Below are 23,717 nucleotides of genomic sequence, written 5' to 3' on the forward strand. Positions count from 1 at the left end.
CTAATTATGTTTCACGTTTTTGGTTGGTGATTGTACATTAATGTCATGTGTGTATGTTGCATCAATAATATGTAGGTATGATTGCCGATAATGAAGTAATTAGCCAATAACACTTTAAGCCGGTCTTGGCCCGGCCCGGCCCGACTTTTAGGCAATGCCGGACATTGGGCAACGTGTCGACGTCCAGTGAAAGGGCTTCCGCCTCAACGCTCTGGCGGATTAACATTTTTTGTGCGTTAGCTGTTCATCTGTGTTTAATTTTCGTTAGACTAATATATAAGTAGTTATTTATTTAGAAGTTTTTATTCTAATTATTTTCACAGACGAAAACCTATAGAACACGTTCCTTGTTCATAAAAGTTAAATTACTGAAACAATATCCAAACAATAACACATATTTTGACGGACATTTTACGTACATCACTATGGGGATATTTTGAATGTGAAGTCTGGATAACAAATACGATTTTATTTGCGTCCTGAGAACCACACGGCTGAGTCCCGAAATTTCTTACGCTCTCAGTAGAACCCAATCCCGAGTACCAAAAACGGAGTTGGCAGCCTCTGATGTGAGAGACAAACCCGAAACATACGGATTTGCAATACAAACATTACTAGCATATTGTCACTATATTTTTTTACAGTACTATGGCACCGATAGTGACCATATACCTTGGTGCTAATTTGGGCATTACAAATCCCTGTGGCCCGAGCTGTTGCAAGTGTTAGGCGTTAACAATTTGGTGAAGCCCACGAGTACGGGTGTATGACACTGACAATCATAATCCGAGCCATACTAGAATTGCGAACAAAGGGACGCTGGCTTTGCAGAGCGAATCAAACTACGAGGCCGCATGTGCCTCCTTCAGTTGAATGACTATTTCATAAAAAAATTAATAGATGGTTTTGTGACATATAATTTTTCGAATAAATAAAGTGTAAAATACAACAGTATCTCAAAAATAGGTATCGACACTTTATTAGGCAACTTGTAAAGCGCCAGGGTAGGAAGGTTATATCAAAGCACATGACTTATTACAGATCAGGGTGAATTTCAGTTGCATTCTCCGCTCGGTAGGGAGTATTCAACCCTTGCCGCTGTGCACTAGAAGGTCTTGCTTACACAACACCTTTCTTGTCCTACCTGGTATCCATTCACTGCAAGGTGGACAGCAGCAAAGATGGAACCGTCTCTTGTCTGAGCGGACATTACGATGCATTGTAACCTGTGTTTCGAATTAATTTCATATTTTTAACTTGTAGCATAACTTCCTGTGTGGAGTTGCGTCCAGAAACCCATGTTTGTGGGTTCGAATTCCGGTTAGCCCAGATAATTGTCCTAGGTTTGTCATCACAATATTCGTGCTCGTGAGTTTCAGTAAACGTCTGAGACCTGTATCACTTCGGACGTTCCTCCAACCTCAAGCTGACACGCCGTGATATAACTGGAATACTCTTTAAAGTGGCTTAACATCTAACTCACTCAGTCCGACTTAGGCTACAAGCGAGGAGCTTATGTGCATTACATTATTGTACTTAAGAGATCTCAACTTGAAGAAGATGGAATTAGAAAATATGCTCAGCAAAAAAAGAAAGGCAAAAGTAGTAAAATCGTAAATATCTGACAGAGTGTTGCCGACAATGATTCGAAATTAACATAAACAAATGTATTGGTCATTTCTGCACGGATTGGGATTGATTTGTGTGGAATGAATGAGTTACTGCAGAAACTTATCGAAACTATGTTCGAGTGAGCCACCTAATCGCCTGCACCGAGACTTCCATAAAATGTAAGTCCGACGACTGGCAGTCAGGATCACATACTTTGTGTCCCCCTCTGACAAGTGTAAATTGGCACGGCTCCAATGGCTGAAAGCTTTGAACACACAATGCCATTTAGAAAGTGGTCAAATGTAACCAATGTTATATTTGGGATAATACTTACTTAGTACAGTACAGTTTCTCGCACTTTTTTCCATTCTAGCAGTGTTGGTTCGAATCCCGAATTGGGCACTCACAGCCAACACCCCATCAACACACCCCAAAAACAAAAAAAACTACGAGAATGTTTTACATTTGACCACTTTCTAAATGGCATTGTGTGTTCATAGCTTGTCGAAGTTACCATGAGAACGTAATCGTTTTAGAAGAGTATGATGAAGGGCCAGGTTAGAATTGAGCAACCCATGCTTATGGTAAGAGGCGACTAACGGGATCGGATTGGTTGAAGCATGTCATCGTATGCCAATTGCGTGGATCGAAGCTCAGCACAGGATTATCTAGTCCAGACTCGATTATGTACAGACTGACGCCATATAGCTGGAATAAAACACTTGAAATGGCCACAGGTTCATCAACGGCTTCGGAAATCTCTCCCGCCACGTTTATCGTGTCGGCCATTTTGACGTCGTGTACTTGATGTAAATGTATTACGACAATCTGTTGTTGTGACAGACTTACTTGAGTAGTTCTTAACAGACCTTTCTCATCTAATGGGGATATTATTGGGATACATTTCTTGAAAACAAACTAAAACAGATGTTCCTGAAATGCAAGTTGAGCAGACATACGCTCATGTAACCTCTCTTTTTGGGAAAATATTTTATTCCGCGATACAACGTCTTGTTGTATGGCTGTCGGTGTAAACAAGAGGGCACACTATATATCTATCGCTACATCTCGCGATGTACAAAGTGAAAGTCAATTCTTAAACGAAACGCCACATGCTGCATTTGTCATTCGTTCCAGACCTAATAGTGCGTCATTGAAAAAAGCTTCATGTCCCTCCTTTGAAACCATACAGAGGGCGTCAACAGTGCAGTTCGCCTACGGGGATATCAAAACAGCTTTAGGCATGCCACCATTCGTAGTATTTTTCTGCATACCAGACTTTTAAATCGTAGCATCTTTGTTAGTTTTATTCCATGGCTAAACTTGCATATAATCGCCAGTGACTGAAGGGGTGGTGTAAATCCTGCCGGGGTCCATGCAGGAAGCAAAGGTACTGTAAGTCCCCATGGTCCCTGGTGTGGTGATCTCCCTTTAGTTACTGACGATCTCTAGCCCATTTTTATATTGTGTTGTTCCTTAATACTTCATGATTTTAAATCTTCCGCAACTAGTTTTAAATCTTTTCTGTGATATTCTAGTTCTCATACTGTCCTTCGATGACAGATTTTTATAAAGTTTAAATATATGTATATTTCATGTCTAATTTCTCGTCACGATATGGCTGAAATATTGCCGATGTGACGTAAAGCATTACCTCACTCACTCACTCACTTTAGGCATGCCTTTATGCACCAGTGCGTCGTCTACATTTTCCCAAAGTGCATTTTGCTTTCAGTGTTATCACAACAACCTCGTGCACCAGTGATGTATTTTATTTCATTTTAACCCCTTCAGTTACAATCATTGCGAACTCCCCAAGGCAGTCGTTAGAAATAGAGTACAATACAACATATAATATTGAAATTACAAGATCAGCCGATTTATTTGTGCTAATGTTCTTATTTTTCTCTTTTTTAAAATAAGATATGGGCGGTCGGGTAGTCCGGCCTGGTAGTGGTTAAAGCGTCGCTCGTCACGCCGAAGACCCGGTTCGATGTATCTGATCTGTTATGTGTTTAACAAATGCGGCTTTGGGCGTTAATAAAATACACTGACACAAGTATATAACTGGATAATTAAATATACTTTTTTGTACATACAGCATAACATCACTACACATAATTTTGACAGTTGCAGTAACGCACATTACCGTGAGAGAGTTAAACACGACTTTGAACAGTATTTGACTCAGAGCATTATTGTTAATCAAAACGTTTACACTCTGACATCGGCATGCAGTTGAACTCATCCCCTATCCCATTATTGATAAATGCTTCTTGAAGAGCTATGAAATTAGAAGCTGCAATAGCGCATGTTTACACTTTATCTTTTAAAAGACATGTTAGGCTTCTTTCATAACTCAGTTTTAGTTGCACGGATTACTATTGAATCCTAGAAGGGACATTGTCACCCTTACAAAATCAAGCAAAACGTGTCAAAATCAACCAAAACGCGACAATGCGACATTTTGGTCATTTACTGCATTAATGACGCTCTTTAAAAAATCTGTATAAGACATCTGACGAGTGCACGCCTGACCTGAGACCTCCCATGTTTGCCTAAGGGAGAGGGATAGGAAATGTGTGCTCCTGCCCAGCGCCGAGCTTGCGACACACTCTGTATACTGCATATGGTATAGAGTATATTTCACTGATATACTGTATGCTGCATGTGATACTTATTTGCGGGAAAGTGACAACTTCCAAGATTCAAGTTTAATTCAAGTTACATTTATTTCTTATACATCGGGCCGCCGTCATATCACTGGACTATTCATGGGAACGGCGTTAAACAGCAAATACAATTTGTTATCAAAATGGAGCGCTGGAGTCATTTAAAATAGAACCATATACATATGCAGTACCATCTCACTCACTCTCTTTCGAATATTCAGCACAAAATATATATTAACCAGCTGTGAGGTGAGATGTCAGACTTTTACAAGCAGTCGAATGAGGGTGATACAGGACCACTCACTGATTATATCTTGTTTACTTAATTGAGTGAGTGAGTGAGTGAGTATTGTTTGACGCCACTTTTAGCAATATTCCAGCAACATCACAGCGGGGGACACCAGAAATGGGCTTCACACATTGTACCCATAGTTTACTTAAGAGCACAGTTGGACATATTATATGATATAACCAAACCCTAGCTGCTATAACGGACGGGAGCTCCGACGGGGAGCTAAACTGGACTTGTTATTGTGTGGTATGAGCTGTGACGTAGAATGTCTCCCAGACCCAAGAGAATTAATAACAAATGAGTCCAACTCAAGTCTAGAATGATTGGGAAAGTCTAGATTGCATTAGCACTAGCATGACCTAAAGAATTGTTATTGGCTTCTTTTTAATTTTATTAATTTTATTTTATAGACATGGATCGACCAACCAGGAAAGAAATTGATGGAACATTAATATCACATGTTACCACTGATCCAGTTAAATTCATCACACAATAAAATATTAGTATTTGATATTACGAAGTGCATGATTGTGTACATTGTAGTAATGGACATACTAGTCAACTTGATTATTATTTGTATTATAGTACAGCGCGGCACCAACCATAACTATATGGTATACTCACTTGTCATCGATGCATTGACATCAAATGGACGACACATGAACATTCTTATTCTAGCTATAAATTGATTCATCAGTGGCAGAACCGATGTCAGTAAACTAAGAAAATTTTCGTTGTTAAACATATCTACAAAATAAAAAAGGATATGATCCATACTGTGATAAGTTGAAGGAGCCTAGAATAATACTTACTTTCAGGGCTAGAAATGAGACAATCTAGACTTGCGGAACCGTTCTTGACTTGAGTTGGATTCCTGATGAATTTCTCTATGGTCTGGGAGACATACAAGGGTGTCAGTATCGCTTGAAGAACTGACTTGTAGGGAGAATCCCTCTAGGGCCAGCCTGGGTCAGTGTAATCGGATATGATGTGGAGCCTCCCGTTTGGGCTGTTTGTTGAATAGAACAAGGGCACACGAACAAAGGCACAATGTAGAGATAAAAGCATCACCACCTCACACAAATCTATCAAAATCAGATATATGTTATTGGATTTGAAACCTCTATTTGAACAATTGCGAGTTATTGTATTCTGTGTATTATTTCCTCATTGAAGAATAATTCTTTTTATGTTGCTTTTTGAATAATCCACAAATAATGAGACATACAATTTTAAACATCACTCTGGAAGTATACAATAATGCCACTGAAGTGCATATCTGATAGATGGGACTAATCAACTAATATTGCCTTCTAATCTTTATTTTTTATTATTTATAGTTTGAAAGTTGGGAAATATTGCATTTCAAATAATGAATTTTATGTCTGACCCAGTGAAAAAAAATTGAATTCATTAGGATTTCTGCAATCAAAGCGTAACATCAAATAGTGATATAAACGGATATGATCCATACTGTGATAAGTGAATTATTACTTATTGTTTCTTATTATGAATCAAATAAACTAAAGTGAGAAAGATAGTACAAACAAATCATTTTAATCTGTGTGTGTGAGTAGGTAACCATAGGTCGAGGCAACTCACTGACGTAAACTTTTGTGAAAAATCAAGTATTTACTTCTGGGCAAAATGTAGCGATACCATCAAAATCAGGTAATATGATTCCCTTCTGCCGTATCACCCACGCCGCATAGCTAAAATAAGTACAAAGATGTATTAACACAAACACTTGTATTCTTAACGGCAGCATCATGGGTGACATATTTGGCCATTACCCATCCTACCAATTTAACTGATGCAGTACTGTGTACTATGTTATAAAAAAGTGTGAGGATTGCACCATGTTCAACAGACTGAAGGTCCATCCACTCATCCATATGTCGGATCATTGTTCAATACTTGCTAACATCAGCTGTACCTTAATATCAGAAGAGAAGAAATCAAGACCTCATCCTTCAAAGATGAAAGCAGAAAGAACCTTCAAACTCGAATGGAAGTCAGAGAGAGGAGCCCTCTAAACAGAAAACCTTCGTTCATCACACTCTCGCTCACTGGCCGACTACTTCCTCATGTGATGTAGACTCAGCAACAGCAGATCTTACAAATATTTTGTTACATGCAACGAAAGGTGCAGTGAGGCTTGTTCAAGTGAAACGGGAGACAAAAAGGAAAAATGATTTGTTACAATCAAGCTGTAAAGCATTAAAATAGGCTATCTTTTCAGCCCGGTCGGATCACAACAAGAATGTGCCACTAACGTGGCTATATCCCCCGCCCCTGTTGCAGAATTTATGACATAATTAAGTCTAAACAAACCCTAACCTTTTTTAACCGAGGTGGAACTTGTCATGGAAATTGTAAAAAAAAGATGAGTTTGGAACCTAAGTCCATCTTGTTTCCATGGAAACGTAAAAAATAAAAATTTCTATAATTTCTCAATAGTAAAAGGCACTCGTTCAGCATGTACCTGACAGACCTGCAAAGTTTGATGAAAAAATATTGAACGGTTTATGAGTAATGCTCCGGAAACAAACCCTACCTTCACAGAACCTAAGTCCATCTTGATGCCATGAAAACAAAAAATAAAAATTTCTATAATTTCTAAATAACAAAAGGCACCAGTTCAGCATGTACCTGAAAGACCTGCAAAGTTTGATGAAAAAATATTGAACGGTTTATGAGTAATGCTCCGGAAACGAAACGTGACGGACGGACGGACGGACAGAGCTCGTTTCTATATCCCCCGCCAACTTCGTTGGGCGGGGGATAAAAAGTTCCCGTTTGATAGAGCGTTACAAACGAAATTCGATAAGGCCAGGAAGAAATACAAGAAAGGAAGGAAATAGACAGCCAAGCAGTACCATGAAATCCAACTAGAAAAACTGGATCACCTTTCCACAACTGATTCCCAAGCCTACTGGAAACTTGTACAAGAGCTTACAGGGAAAAGGGAAGAAGATCATGCCAATATACCGAAAGAAGAATAGGAGAACCATTTCACTCCAACTAAATACTGAGGCCCCTGACAGTACAGGATCCCATAAGTATGTGACAAAATCAGTATCAGACTGTGGAAATCGCGCTATGCCATCTACTTTCTGTAGGGTTATCTATATTATATATGGCTATGGTTAGGTGCTCTACCGCCTAAACATTACTAGCTCTGTTATGCATAACTGAAGGGATGTGAGAGTGAGCTCCCCTTAGATCATTGACAATGTGGAGGCTGTATACTCAACACTCAGCACAATAAACCTACTATCATTAAACTATTAATACTGTGGTATATTGAGAAGACATAACACTTTCCATCTTAATAAACCTATTGCAGCAGATGAACTATGCCAGGCTATCTGGAAACTGAAGAAGGGAAAATCTGGGGGCCCAGACCTGGTGATTAACGAAATGATCCTGTGTTCCTCTCTTCAACACCCCTCACAATGGAGATCGTCATACATCGTACCTGTCCACAAGAAAGGGGATCTTAATGATGTTAACAACTACAGAGGCATATCTCTCGGTAGCTGTCTCTCAAAACTTTTTTATCAATACTTAATGCAAGAATTACCAATCATATGGACTCGAACAAACACTATGACACAAGCCAGGCAAGATTCAGGAGCAACCACAGAACAACTGACAATATGTTTATACTTAGAACAATCATACAAAAGTACAGACAGTCCAAGAAAAAACTATATGCTTGCTTCGTGGATTTCAGCAAGGCATTTGACTCGGTGTGGCGAGACGGACTCCACTATAAACTGATAAAATATGGCACTACAGGAAGACTCCGGAATGTTTTAAACAGCATGTATTCAAATGTCTCCTATATCATCAAGACCCAGGATGGCGTCACTAGTCCTGTCAAATCCAACATTGGTGTCAAGCAATGTTGTGTTTGTAGCCAAAACCTATTCAATATATACATTAACGATCTAAAGGACTACCTGTCAACTCATGATAGTGCAACCCAATTGCTAGACGATGTCCCTTTAACACACTTACTATTTGCCGATGACCTGCTACTGCTGTCACAGACAGCACAATGTCTCCAGACCAGCATTAATTCCTTATGCCAATTTACTGGGGACTGGAAATTAAAAGTCAATATATCAAAAACCAAAATTATTGTATTTGGCGGTTCAAAGAGTGACCAGAAACTTTATTTTGATTTGATTGCCATTCCATAGAGGATGGGGAAAACTTCCTGCTCTCATGCCCACTGTATACAGACCTCAGGAGAAATCTCTTGGCACTGGTAGAAACAGGCGATCCTTCTCAGACTGATAAAACCAACCTCCTACAACAATTTTATGAACCCTCCAAAAGAATGGTCAAGTCTTGTTTCCAGGACTGTATTTCGCATGTATAAGCTGAGACCAACATAAGGGCCCAAAGTAGATCAGCTAGATTCATGTGTAATATATAGCATGTTCTTATCTCTGTACCATATAAACGCTCTATTTTTTGTATCAGGTCCGAAGTGGGCGTTTTTGTACGATCAAAAAATCTATACTATTCTATCAATAAAGTATCAACACTAAGTGTACGCTGCCAGCCACCTCATAATATACATAAATGTTCATATACTAAATGGAAATATGTGTAATATTTCTATATATAATGTACATTATGTATATCTACCTCTCATGTCAATAGTTATATTTATGTCCATATGTAGATTGTTTGTACCCTGCCCTACGAGTGTGTTCTGTGCAATAAAAATTCTTGATTCTTGATAGCTGGACCATGTAGAACTCCAGTGCCTGTCAGCCTCCATGAGACCACATGTTTTATATTTATGCTGATGGTCAGCACAGAGTGAGGCTCAATGAGTTGAGTTTGCTCTTTTAAAACGAAGTGAGGAGAAGAAAGAATGGTAGTTATGGGATATATTAACAATGTGAATGACACATATGGAAATTTAATGTCTATTAAACTATTAAATAATATCAAAATTTATTTATCCTGATCCCGAGACGGTAACAGATAACCTCAGGAATATTTACAACACTAAAACAAAGATATATGCATATATGTGACAGACTAAAACAAATAACATTAGTTTTGAAATTCTCACTTTTATAAAACAATTCAAGTCCAGGCGAAGATAACATAAAGAATTATTTTTTAAAATCAATATATTGTAAATTGATAGCCAATTGGGTTAATCTGTTCAATGTCTTAAATAGTAGTCACTTCCCACAGAGTTTAGTCATGCAGCATGACTGTGGAATACATTTATTTTACACACAAAAATAATCTAGATATGTATACAAAAGCAAGTCTAGACAGTTCCAGTTCAAAAGGCCTTTGATTCAGTTGACAGATCACTACTCCTAACAAAATATTATCAAATAAAATCTGAGGAAATGTATCAAAAATAATATCTTCACTATATCTCTTATGAATTGAAAACTGACAAGGGCATTTCACAATCTTTTAACTCCAACATCGGGGTTAGACAAGAATGCATTTTGTCTCCCACATTATTTAATATATCAAATCTGAAAGTTATAATATAACACTTAACGGTTTAAACATTTGTCATTTATTGTTTCCCGATGACTATATACTATTTGCCGATTCAAAAAAACTACGAGTGTTACTTGATGGTCTAAGTGTATTTTGACCATCAAATAACCTAAAGATCAATGGTGACAAAACAAATGTTGGTGATAGAAAAACACTCGTAACGGATAGATTTAATTACTTACAAATTACGTTTCTACTTTGGAAAACTTCGTTGGCGCTCTGAACGCTTGACGCTGTATAATGTAGCACGCGCATAATTGGGTGCAAACCAAATTCGATTTATATCTCATAAATTAAACCATCAGCAGCGGTACAGGAGCATATATCTTAAGTCAAACAATACAGAATAAATCATCAAGATGGCACTTTCCATGTACAGATCAAGTATTTCTAAAGATATGTACAATACATCTTGATAACTGTTTTTAATCTTTGTTCTTTTAGGAAAATAATAGTGGAAATTGTTGAGTACATGAACTGGTTGAGTGACTTGCGTATTTTACACTAAAAGTGACAGGCACGTGATTTACATCTTGAACATAATAAAGAATCTACACAGATACACAATTAAAAATGGCGAGTTATGATTTACTTAAAGGGGCACTAATCTCTGGCTTCTCGGATGTCTGACACTGACCGCCAAACAATATAGAAATGTACTTTTAATCCTAATATTTTCAGTCTCTTGAAACATAAAAATGTGTGGATAACAATACAGATGGACATATTTTTCAGTCAATTTGTGAAATAACTGAATATGATAAATTTCCTACGTGAAACTTTTTTCGAATTTTGACTGTAAAATATAAACACGATAAAAAGGCAATGCTCACGTATAATATTTACTTTGTGTTGCAAGTCAAAATAATGTAAACGAAAATCGCACTATTTCCAAGCAAATGACTTATCGTCACCATTACCGATGCTACCCACACAGAAAAGGACATTTCCTTATTATTTCCCAAAACGAACTTCATTTTGTTGATCAATGTGACCATACGCCCTTACACTATCAATAAAAAAAGGTGACAAATGCGCTTACGAATGGCGCAGCACATGTCGCTAACCAGTCTAGATTTCTGCTTTATCATCCGGGTACTCACGGGTAAAAAACAATAACAAAGGCAACAACCAGTCCCGGGGAATTGCTTTAGATCAATGCCCCTTTAAGAACGAAGTCAGTCATTGGGGATTTAACACGCGCTTTCCGACATTATGCGTATTTCGCACAGGGTAAAGAACGAATTGTAATTAATTTATTTATACCAAGCACGAATGCATCAATCCGCCCTCGTATCTTGCCGGAATACAGACTACCTCGTAAGTGTATAACTAAATATATCATGGGACACTAAAATCATAAAACGTATAATGCTGGATGGATTCTGACAGAAGATTGAAGCATTAAGATGAAAACAAGGTTTCTAAAAGAATGTCTGACACACGAAGATCAACTGAAATGGTTTCAATATGTCTGGGATGATTCAAGAACAGAAAATGGAAATGGATTAAGAACCTATAGAACTTTTAAGCATAATTGTAAAGCCTCATAAGCCTTGTTGGATGGGCATCATATTTTATTTATTGTATTTTAAATTGATCATGATAACATAACATATGATGTGTGACACACAAATAAAATATATTTCTTCTTCTTCTGTATCTACTTACACGTTCAATAATGCCAAAGGACACCAACATCACAGGACTAGGTACATAGTTTGTTGAATGTTATGTCGTGAATACACCAATTGCGTAACACATTTCATGAGCACAAACCCAAATGGCCCGTCCCTTTGTGACAGGGGTTAATTAGAGATTGTATAATGTATTGCCACCACATTATGTCCCGGCAATTTTATTACATGTAATGAACCAAGTCAGTCCATGGGTCTGCAACAACTTTATAAAATCAAAGTAACATAAATGTCATGTCATTCATATTAAATAAAAAAATTGACTGAAAAAATATAACATAATAAAATTGCGCTTTTGAGGGTAAAAGTGAATGGGATGAAAGTACAAAAAATACCCTTCAAAATACATGGCATTGATTAAAGAATTTCAGAATCAACTGTTTCTTGCATATATGCACGACTTCACACAAACTGAAAAAAGTATACCTATGTTTGTATAGCTATATTAACATGCTTGCTACAAAGATTAACATGAAATAATAATGTTGGTCATGTTTGTTAATTTCTGCATTTCGTTGTTATTGGTATCCTGAGGATGTTGTATTTATACACGGGTTCTGATCTTCTTTGACGTAGAATACATGAACTGGTTGAATGACTTTCTGCTATCAGCGTCAAAGGATTACCCAAACATATACCCACAATCCTTTGTCAAAGAGAACGAAAGGATAATAAATCCTATAGATATCATATCTACCTGGTACTAAAAGTTCCTTATCAATCTCCTCCGATAACAAACTGTCACATTTGATATCCCCAAGCAGCAATACTCAGTATGCTCATGGAGTAATTGTCAAAATTAGAAACCCGAATGATATCCTGTCTACATGGGCACATGTTAAGATCTACACTCAGACAAGATGGTAGTCTGTAGTCATTTCTTCTATCCCGAAAGTCCCCCACCAAACTTCCTCTTATTAATTCTTACAAAAACACAAAACAAAACAAAGGTGGGATTTGAGGAGATGTCCTACTGTGAATTAGATATTGTTCATAATTTTAACATTTATTTATTCAGTAAATGAATCTGGATTGGTAAATACTGCTCTAGAAACAAAATTATATTTATCAAGTAATATTGATATGTGTTGGTTAATATATATGCATACATATTATTTGACATACTACATATATACATTAAAACAGTACAAAAACGAATGGTCAACAGTTGGTGCGGCTGATGGAAAGGTGTTCAATTATGAAGAAAGCTATTTAACTATTTAATACTTAATACGTATCTTAAAATATGAATTAATTTTGAAGTTGTTACATTAGTACAAATCCACTCGAACGTAGGATATGGGCTGAATTCAAAACAGCTGAATTGACAGATTTTGTTTCCCATAAAGCATTGCATTTAAACTATAAACTTTAGAATAGAAAGACGAATCGTCTCCTAAAATAGTGCATGCTGTTCAAGAGTGTGGCGACAGAGACATGTTGTTCAAGAGTGTGGCGACAGGGGCATGCTGTTCAAGAGTGTGGCGACAGGGACATGTTGTTCAAGAGTGTGGCGACAGGGGCATGGTGTTTAAGAGTGTGGCGACAGGGACATGCTGTTCAAGAGTGTGGCGACAGGGACATGCTGTTCAATAGTGTGGCGACAGGGGCATGCTGTTCAAGAGTGTGGCGACAGGGACATGCTGTTCAAGAGTGTGGCGACAGGGACATGCTGTTCAAGAGTGTGGCGACAGGGACATGCTGTTCAAGAGTGTGGCGACAGGGGCATGCTGTTCAAGAGCGTGGCGACAGGGGCATGCTGTTTAAGAGTGTGGCGACAGGGACATGCTGTTCAAGAGTGTGGCGACAGGGACATGCTGTTCAATAGTGTGGCGACAGGGACATGCTGTTCAAGAGTGTGGCGACAGGGACATGCTGTTCAAGAGTGTGGCGACAGGGACATGCTGTTCAAGAGAGTGGCGACAGGGACATGCTGTTCAATAGTGTGGCGACAGGGACATGCTGTGTAAGAGTGTGGCGACAGGGGCATGCTGTTCTAATTACATCAATAACGATATTCTATTTACATCTCTAATAATATTTTATTTACATCTCTAATACTATTCTTTTTACATCTACAATTCTGTTCTATTTACATCTATAATAATATTCTGCTTACATCTACAATAATATTCTATCTACATCTATAATAATACTCTATTAACATCTACAATATCAATCTATTTACATCAATAATACTATTCTATTTGCATCTATAATCATATTATATTTACATTCATAATAATATTCTATTTACATGTAAAATACTATTCTATTTACATCTATAAACTGTTCTATTTACATCTATAATAACATTATATTTACATCAGCAATAATATTCTAACTACATCAATAATGATATTATATCTACATCTATAATTCCATTCTATTTACATCTATGATAACATTCTATTTACATTTATGATAATATTCTATTTACTTCTATAATAATGTTATATTTTTATACATCTATTATGATATTCTAATTATATCAATAACAATATTCTATTTACATCTATGATAATATTATATTAACATCTCTAATAACATTCTATTCACAACTGTTTGGATATTCAGTACATTTCAATAATATTCCATTTACATCTCTAATAATATTCTATTAACATCGCTAAACTATTATATTTACATTTATAATGATATCATATTAACATCCGTGTTGATATTCAGTACATTTCAATAATATTCTATTTACATTTATAATAATATTCTATTTACATCTATTATAATATTCTATTTACATCTATAATAATATTCTATTAACATCCAAAATAATGTTCTATTTACATCTATAATAACATTTTATTTACACCTATCCAAATTGGGCGGTGTTTCCATATTGTATGCAAATGCTTGTAAGTGTGTGTGGAACAGACACTGCTTTTTTAAAGAAGGAAAGAAATTTATATTATTCAGTCGAAGTCGGTCAATCTTGCTACATGTGTAAACACTGAGCGATAATTATTTATTAATTTCATGCATATAGACAACACGTTTGTATACGAGGGGTGGGAAATTCATTTATTTGGTTTATTCAAATAAGAGTTACACGAGTATGCTGATAAATCCAACATGTGCAAGACGGCATGTGTCGACGACCACCACAGATGGTAATGTATTCCATTCCCGCTGTGAAATAGCTTTTAACTCTATTTGTAGCGATGTTATTGAGAAATTGTCCAATGTCGTTAATTCGTGAGTCTTACTTCACAGAGTCCATCGCTTTGAAGTTGATAGGCTAATTGCCGTGTATCCACCTGCTGCCACACACCGTTGACCCTTAAAGATTTGCCAACACCTCGGTATGTGGGTATTCCAGGTGTGGAGTCCGGTGTTGTGAAACAAGAGGGGGGAGAGCACTGTATTGAACACCGACTGTTACAGTTTATGTCATACCGAGAAATAGACAAACCTGCGCCGTGTAATACCTTCAGTGTATTAAACACATTTCTGTCATCGGCTGTTTCCATCGGTGAGTAAAATGCGTGTACAGGAGATGTGGGATGACATGGTATTGAAAAGGGTGAAGGTGAATGAAATACGTAGAAACGACAATTGGTTTTGATTACAGAGATGGAAGTTTACAATACAATTACAACATATACATCTGCAGCGCGTAGAGATCACTGACATGGTTCCCATAAAGGATTGTCACTCCTTAAAAATACTTCAATCTACTTCGTAATAGGTCATAACGCTAATCAAAGCCCTTTCCAACTGGAAGTCAAGTCCATCTTTACAAAAGATACGTTCTAGGCAGAAGGGCTGTCGAGATGCGTACATGACAAGGGGAGGTTGCCCGTGGTAACTTTCCTGACACAGATGTTGGCGTGTGTTTTATCCAGACTGAATTACAATGTACGGTCGAAAGTGACCATTGTCAAGACGGGATATCCCCGGCCGTGTCACACTAAAAGACGTTAAAAGACGTACTTTTTGTTACCCTGCCTGACGCTCGGCAGTAAGGGGTTAAAACAAGGACTGTTCGGCTCGGAGTCAGTATGCTGGCTAGGTGGGGCATTTATGTTCAGGGGCGGAGGGTAGCCAAGTTGTTAAGCATCACGATGAAGACCCGGGTTCGATTCCCCATATGGGTACAATGTGTGAAGCCCATCTCTGGTGTACCCCGCCATGATATTGCTGGAATATTGCTAGAAACGGCGTAAAATCATATTCACTCACTCACTCATTTATGTTGAACTGCTGCATGGTATCTTAGTCGGCTAACACTACTAAAATCGGCGTTAGTCCGAGATAGTAGAAGCTCACACACACACACTGACGCACGCACGCACACACACACACACACACACACACACACACACACACACACACACACACACACACACACACACACACACACACACACACGTGCATGCATGTCGCTGAGTTCAATAACCTTGAACGCGACGTTAAGCCCCATTTCACCCAACCTATGTACAACCTGTAACAATATGAATACGTGTTTGTATCGTTATCCTATCTTGTAGTTGTCCGATTTTCGATCACAAACGTTGATACTACTTCTACTTCATTTCGTTTATCCGACATACTCGTTAATCCATCCGACATAATCATATGCAACCAGCCATGTCGGATTAACGGAACTTGAGTGTATGTTTGCATAGAGCCGTGCGGCAACAGTAAGATTAATCTCCCATGGTTAGCTGGTTACATAGAACCATATCTGAATATAATTCGATGTATTTCATTATGAACAGACAAACAAACTTGAGCGTCATAGATTTTGAATCGCGAAAGTTGACTCGAACGACAACCCCTACACGGAACAAGGAGATTATATAACTTCTTCATCTATTAACTTCATCATCAGATATGTATGTTTATACGATAATTTTCTTATATATGGATGAGCTTATATCGTTCACTAATGGTTAAGGGGGCATGGGTGGCTGTGCAGAGTTGCGTCCCTTGGACACGCCATTGTGGGTTCGAATCCCTGTTCGCCCCGATCATGTTTCCAGGTTTGTCAGCACCATTCTCGTGCTCATGGGTGTCCACGAAGTGGTAAACATCTGGGACCTGCATCACTTCGGACTTCACTCCCACATCAAGCTGATACGCCGTGATATAACTGGAATACTGTTAAAAGAGGCATTAAACCCAACTCACTGACTGCTTCAAGACGCAAGGTGCGAAATAGTTAAATATTTGAAAAAAATGTGTTCAAACACGTTCTCTGATGAAGCGTGTGTCACTGGATGGCAACGTGGAACAGATATTCGCACATTTCTTTGCCAATGAGCGCAGTGAAGTACAAGTCAATACAGACACATGGTAAGGGCTGAGAGTTTTCTGATATAGTTATGGAACATGTCTACTATTTCAATTTACACACATTACCTCTATAAAAGAAAGGTATACTGCGTTACCACATCATAGTGTAGTTGTAAACCACATCACTATTGAGTATCAAGAACATTGTATCAAACATGAGTCGCAGATCCACTCAGAGGTCAGCAGTAGTTCAAAAGAAGAGGATAGCTTCAACCTTGCTGTTATTGGAGATAGCAGTGTAAGAAAGTTAACCTTAATCTGCAGAATCATCAAACACTGGACAGAACGGAGCAGCAAATCCCACAAGAAAAGTAAGAAACGTGGTAACGCTCGAGTTGATCTTTGCAAAAGACGCTGTTGCCTCAGATGAATAGAACTCTTGTTTGTCAGCTGGGACCATGTCAATGCATCATGTATGAAATGTACATGTATGTACATGTTGAACGCATTGATCGAGAGTATTATTATCTTGAACGAATTCTGCAAACGAAGTAGACATTTGGGATTCCATTTATGCACACGAAGATGTTTCATTTATCAAAATATGCCTATGTTTGTTTGAAGGAAACCTGTTCTTCCCCGACTTTGCTGCAGGCTTCAATGCAGGGTTGGAGTACACAAAAACTATTCAGAGACAATCAATTCAATTAATTAATCAGTGTAACTACCAGTGCAAATGAAGAATGTTTATTATAACATGTCATTGTGTGTATATATGCGAATTCTGATTGGCAAGCGCTGCGTGTTTCGACTCAAACCATAATAAACGCGAGAATGCGAGATCGCGACACCTGACCAATGTTGCTATCTCGAGATCTCGCGATCTCGCGTTCTCGTGCTTTTGTGTCAATTGCCTTTTCAGTCATATGCAACTCTTTTAAAAAACGCGAGAACGCGAGATTGCGACCCTTGACCAACGTCGCGATCTCGCGTTCTCGTGCTTTTGTGCCAATTGGCTATGCAGTTATATGTAACTATTTTCAAAAACGCTAGAACGCGAGTTTGCGACACTTGACCAATGTCGCTATCTCGCGATCTTGTGCTTTTGTTTCAATTGCTAATACAATTATACGCGAGAACGCGAGAACGCGAGATTGCGACACTTGACCAGTGTCGCGATCTCGCGATCTCGCGTTTTTCTGCCAATTACCTGGACAGTGACCTAGTGGTTCAGTCCTCTGAGGCGTCGCAATTCGCTGTGTACGTAAAGTTGCGTCCCTTGGGCGTGCCAGAAACCTATGATGGTGGGTTTCGTCCCATTTGAAGCTGACAAGCCAGGGAATAACTGGAATATAAATACTGTTCAAAGCGGTGTTAAGCCAAACTCACTCACTCATATTTGGGGTACTTATTCAGTATAGAGATGTTATTGTTTTCTTAACGAACTATTTAAGGCATCTGTGTACAATTGCTGTCAAAGGATGCGATTCACACGCATCATGCGTGTTCAATGGGGCTACGTGCACGGAGTAGGAACACACATATTAGCAATATTTCTATTTCTAGGAAATTTTAGGCAATAGAATAATGTAAGGCGGGATGTTTTGTAGTTAGGTGGGAAAGGATTATAATCTATTAATTAATTTTGTATGGCCTAAAGTAGCGACTATGGTGTCGTGTAAAAACATCGGACAATCTCATTTCAGCCGAATGCTACAATTTGGTCTTGGAGAATTTTGTTTCAATGAATAATAATGTGATTATTTCTGTAACAGATACAGCAATACTGCTGATGTGGCTTTAAGCAATATTTACTCTCTCACTGACAGTGATATATATTGTTTCCACGCCTTCATGTAACTGGAATACTGTTCCAGTTGGCTCATTTCTGTTATTACTTGATCCATCAACCATTAGACCTGTGAAGATAAAAAAAAAACATGGATATGTAATCATGATATGTTCCAATTAATACTGGATGTATACACCGAGAGCCGAGAGCATTATTGTTAATCAGAACGTTTCGACTCTCACATCGGCATATATTTGAAGTCATCACCCATCACATAATTGGCAATCATCACTGACGAGCAATGAAATCAGAAGCTGTTACAGTTTAATTTAACAGTATATCATTTACTGAGTATGTTAGGTTTCTTTGTCATAATTAGGTTTTATATGCATGAATTACAGATTAAAAGAAATTAAAAAACGTAATTCGTAAATTTCGTAAAACCTTATTGACAAACGTTATGAATGCATGTGTGGTGATTACCTGTGTTCAGTTAATGTTACAGTAAGGAAGCTGTATCCAACTTATATCCGCCGTAGTGGTAGGTATTTGACCGGATAATCTCTAAATTGAAAACAGAAGTCCGTCTGTGGGTGCTATTGGTCTTACTGTGCCCAGACATACTGTAACTGTCCAGACAAAAGTGCTGATCATATTCTTAGTAAGGTGAGACGGCCGTACCACGTGTATAGCGACCAGAACTGGGATAAATACCATAGAGAATTATATGTGTCGCATGAAACTATGCAACCATGTATTTAATTGACAAACAGAGCTGACCAATGGAAGCTAAGAAATAGAAATACTGGTAAACGCTGTCTACTGACAATGTCAATCAAGAACCTGGAGAAACTTCCGACGTCAAATAACGACGATATTTGGACGAAAGCCGATGGTTAGAAAGCATCCAGAAAACGTCGATTTTTCGTTCAATGACCATATACGAAAACAACCGACGTTTTCTTGTTTGCATGGCATAAGTATTGCCCCCTTTCTGGTTTAATCAAACGTTATTTCTATCATGAATTGGTATTGATATTTGTTGTTTTTATTTACAGGTGTGTGATCGACACGCAAGCTATAAGAAAATAGAAGAACCATTGGAAGATTTTCAATAAAGCACATATTTGCTGATAGGACCATCAACGTTCACATGTCCTGATAATCAAGGGTACTGTGACCTACTACAGAGTCAAATTAAAGATGGGTTATTTACGAATGTTCATGAAATATAAAGTGTCAAGGGCAGTTGTTGCTGTCATCTGTGCACAGGTCGTCTTCCTCTTGATAGTGCTAATCAGAATGACGGACACATCCACCAGAGTGCCTTTGAAAATTCCTGTCAATGGTTCAAAAATGGTTACATCTTTAACACAGCTTGTATACTCGTACAACACAACTAAACTGTTGGGGGCGTCAAAGTCGATGTCAAGTCTTAACAAAACCATTGATCATACATTGTATCCATACCGATATCATGGTGCGTCCTGTCACTTGAATACTACAAACAGATGGCTTCCATTTGAACCTGGAGAAATAAGCCATCTCGATAACTGGTATTCCTCAATAGATTACTTCTTTTCAATAAACAACACTGAACCATTGAATCTACCCGAAGACGACGGTCCTAATTTGTATAAAGATTATGATTTGAAAAAGCCATGGAAATTTACTCTTCCAGATCTTGGTAACGAGGATTTCACGTTTATAAACGGAAAGCTAAAATGCTTTAAACCAGGAACATCCAAAGTGCAGGAGCAGGGTTCTAACGTGACCTGTGTGTGCAGCTCAGATTATGCAGGGAAACATTGTTCTGTGCCAAGCATTGTGAAGACTGCCTTGTCCAAACTGTCACGCAGTTACATCATCACGCCAAGAGAAAAGCCACGACGGCTGATTCTAGTCATGACATTCAATATGGAGCACCATGTACTGATGCTGAAGATGTTACAGGTGCACTCAGCCGTGGATCTGTTTGTGATTCTGGAATCCAACTATACAGGACATGGAGATCCACGACCGTTAAGGTTATTACATAATTTGAGAAGAGGCTACATGAAGCGATTCCACCATAAGATAATGCATGTCTACCTGGACACATTCCCAGCTGGCGGACGATTGAATGGTTGGATAGCCGAAACTTACATCCGTCAGCACCTTGCACCTGCAGTAGAGGCCAGAGTCTCAGGGCTAAGAAAAGATGATTTATTCGTATTTATGGACACCGACGAAACGCCATTTGTAAATCTCCTGCACTTCCTCAAACTTCACAATGGCTATCCCTTCCCTGTTGGGTTTGTTCTTCACAGTTTTATGTATGGATTCTTTTGGTCAGTGACGAAGAACCCTAAAACGGTTGTAGGAGTGTGTAGTATTCAGATGCTCAGAGACATCTATAAAGGAAGTAGTGATGCAATTCGAGGAAGTAAAGGAGTGATACAACAGCTCCAGAAAGGAAATCACCCCTGGGGCATGTTTCAAACTTGGCTCATCGGATCACCTGACAACTATGCTGGGTGGCATGCATCATGGTTCTCCTCTCCAAGGGAGGTTATCACGAAGCTGACTTCTGCTATTAATGCTGACTTCCCCCGATGGGGGGACTACCCAGAGAAATGCACATTTGACTACGTTGCTTCTCTGTTTAGAAAAGGGGAATATTTTGATGGAAAGAGACAATTTGATCCAATTTGCTTGACTGACATTTACGTATTGAAAGACCACCCTTACCTGTTCAAGCATAAAGAATACTTTAATTTCATGTTACAGAACCCAACAGCCATATGATACCATTTAATTATTTCTACAGCTCCCAGAAAAGCACATGTAAGCACAATAGAGTCGTATTATAATGAATTATATCGTTCGTTGATTTCTTACGATTGTATTCATTGGTTACTGTGCAATAAATTCTTGATGAACTCATTCCCACTAACTGCGTTCAGTCAAAACCTAAAGAATGAATCATGATCAATATGCATTCTACAGCAGACAATGGAGCATACACGTCAGGCCTCACGATTAATCATTACTTGATAGCCCTTTTTGAGAAAACAAATTTTTTTCTGAAATCATCCAAGCAATGTTTCAGTTCCATCGGATGGATGCACGGATGACGGACCTCGCGCTAGACGTTCTCAAACACACACGCACGCACGCACGCACGCACGTATTCACTCACTCACTCACAGAAAGTTAAATGGTGTTGACAACCAGTTGACAAAAAGTAAATACAATCAAAACTGCAATCATGGTTAAATATTTGAAAACTTTCACAATGATAAGACATGACCCACAATAGTTTTGTCTACAAATGTATGTCATGTTATGTTGACCTTTAAAACAAACTTTAAGTCAGATAAACCTTGACCTAATATTACAACTGCCGTCCATCCCACAATCCGGCAAATAATATCGCAAGCAATATGTCATTATGGTTGACAATCATAGTTTATATGCTATGTCTGGTCACTTTACAATATCAAGTGACTTTTTCCGGAATTCGTCCTGAAAGGAGGACGGAAGATGTTTGATCATGATCGCTGGAACAGCAAGATGGGGCAGGACATGCTGAACAAGTCCTGGTGGTATCACTCATTTCCAGTGATTTGTTCATCTTCAGGCTATTTTGCCGTTTACTCCGATGGAATTTGTTTTGTGGGAAAGTCGTGACTATTTATTCTCTTGCCTTGGCTTTATATATTTACCCAAGTCACAACTGGGACGTACAAGGTTTCAGAAGCTGAATGAACATGAGTATGAAGGTCGAGGGGGTGACACAAACGTTAAACTCGTATTATCCCCTGAACCCCTTTGTTTATACATGCAATGAGTTAATATTTATGAAGAGTTATTTTTTCTGCTAGTCTTCAACAAATGGCGACTGCATGGCAAGAACCATGGTTGATGCATGTCATTGTATCCCAATTGCGTGGATCGATGCTCATGATGTCAATCACTGGATTGTCTGGTCCAGACTCGATTATTTACAGACCGCCGTCATATAACTGGGATATTGCTGAGTGCGGCGTTAAACAACAAACTAACCAACCAACCCAATTGCATGGATTGATGCTCATGATGTCAGTCACTGGATTGTCTGGTCCAGACTCGTTTATTTACAGACCACCGTCATATAGCTGGACTATTGCTGAGTGCGGTATTAAACAACAAACAACTAAACAAACAAAAGTCAAGTTGGACACATGGACTCTTGTATCTAGCACGTAATGGTAGACCAGGCAAAAACACCAACATTTTATCACTGAATTTCCTCTCTTGTGACTTCTCTCCTGTTCTGATTAGATATGAATTTTTTGTCATAGTGTACTTTCATTTTGTCCTGAGATTATTTCATATTATCCCTAGCAACTCACAAGCTTGATAAAAAGCCATGCCTGGAATGATACACATACTTCAACAAAGTCCTTTCAGAGCTATCATTGACCCAATGCTCCTTCAAGTGATTTAAAGCTCCATGAACAGTGTGGCCAAAGACAAGGTGAAAAGGGCTACAAGCTAAGGACTCCTACACTGACTCCAAAACAGCAAACAACAACAAATAAATGCCTTCATCCCAATCCTTCCCAGTCTCAAAACAGTAAATCCTCATCATATGAACTTCTCTTTGGCTCCCTGAGATTCGGGATGAAAGGCACTAGACTTAAACTGAGTTATGCCTAACTGTTGCATAGCTTGTTGCAAAACCAACCATAGTGAAGAACTTTATCTAGACAGTTACCGGAGCCATAAGTTTCCATAAAGTGATAGCTCCTTGAAACCTTGTGGAAGCACACATGAAAGTAAGCATGGACTGATTACCTGATCTAGTTTTAGGCAAA

General features: G+C 38.4%; 1 protein-coding gene across 2 annotated transcripts in view; it reads left to right on the plus strand.

The window, feature by feature from the left end:
* The window catches only part of LOC139457701 (beta-1,4-mannosyl-glycoprotein 4-beta-N-acetylglucosaminyltransferase-like), a 36,308-nt gene extending 14,522 nt beyond the window's left edge, over window positions 1-21,786 (plus strand). For both annotated transcript variants that reach the window (XM_071239056.1, XM_071239054.1), the window contains exon 2: window positions 19,935-21,786. In XM_071239056.1, coding sequence (XP_071095157.1) covers window positions 20,080-21,663 — 1,584 coding nt within the window. In that variant the 5' untranslated portion in view covers window positions 19,935-20,079 and the 3' untranslated portion in view covers window positions 21,664-21,786. The remainder of the gene's footprint in view (window positions 1-19,934) is intronic.
* The last annotated feature ends 1,931 nt before the right edge of the window (window positions 21,787-23,717 follow it).

This window comes from Haliotis cracherodii, unplaced genomic scaffold (genome assembly GCF_022045235.1).
Source record: "Haliotis cracherodii isolate W230 unplaced genomic scaffold, xgHalCrac1.p SCAF_12, whole genome shotgun sequence".
Classification (NCBI taxonomy): domain Eukaryota; kingdom Metazoa; phylum Mollusca; class Gastropoda; order Lepetellida; family Haliotidae; genus Haliotis; species Haliotis cracherodii.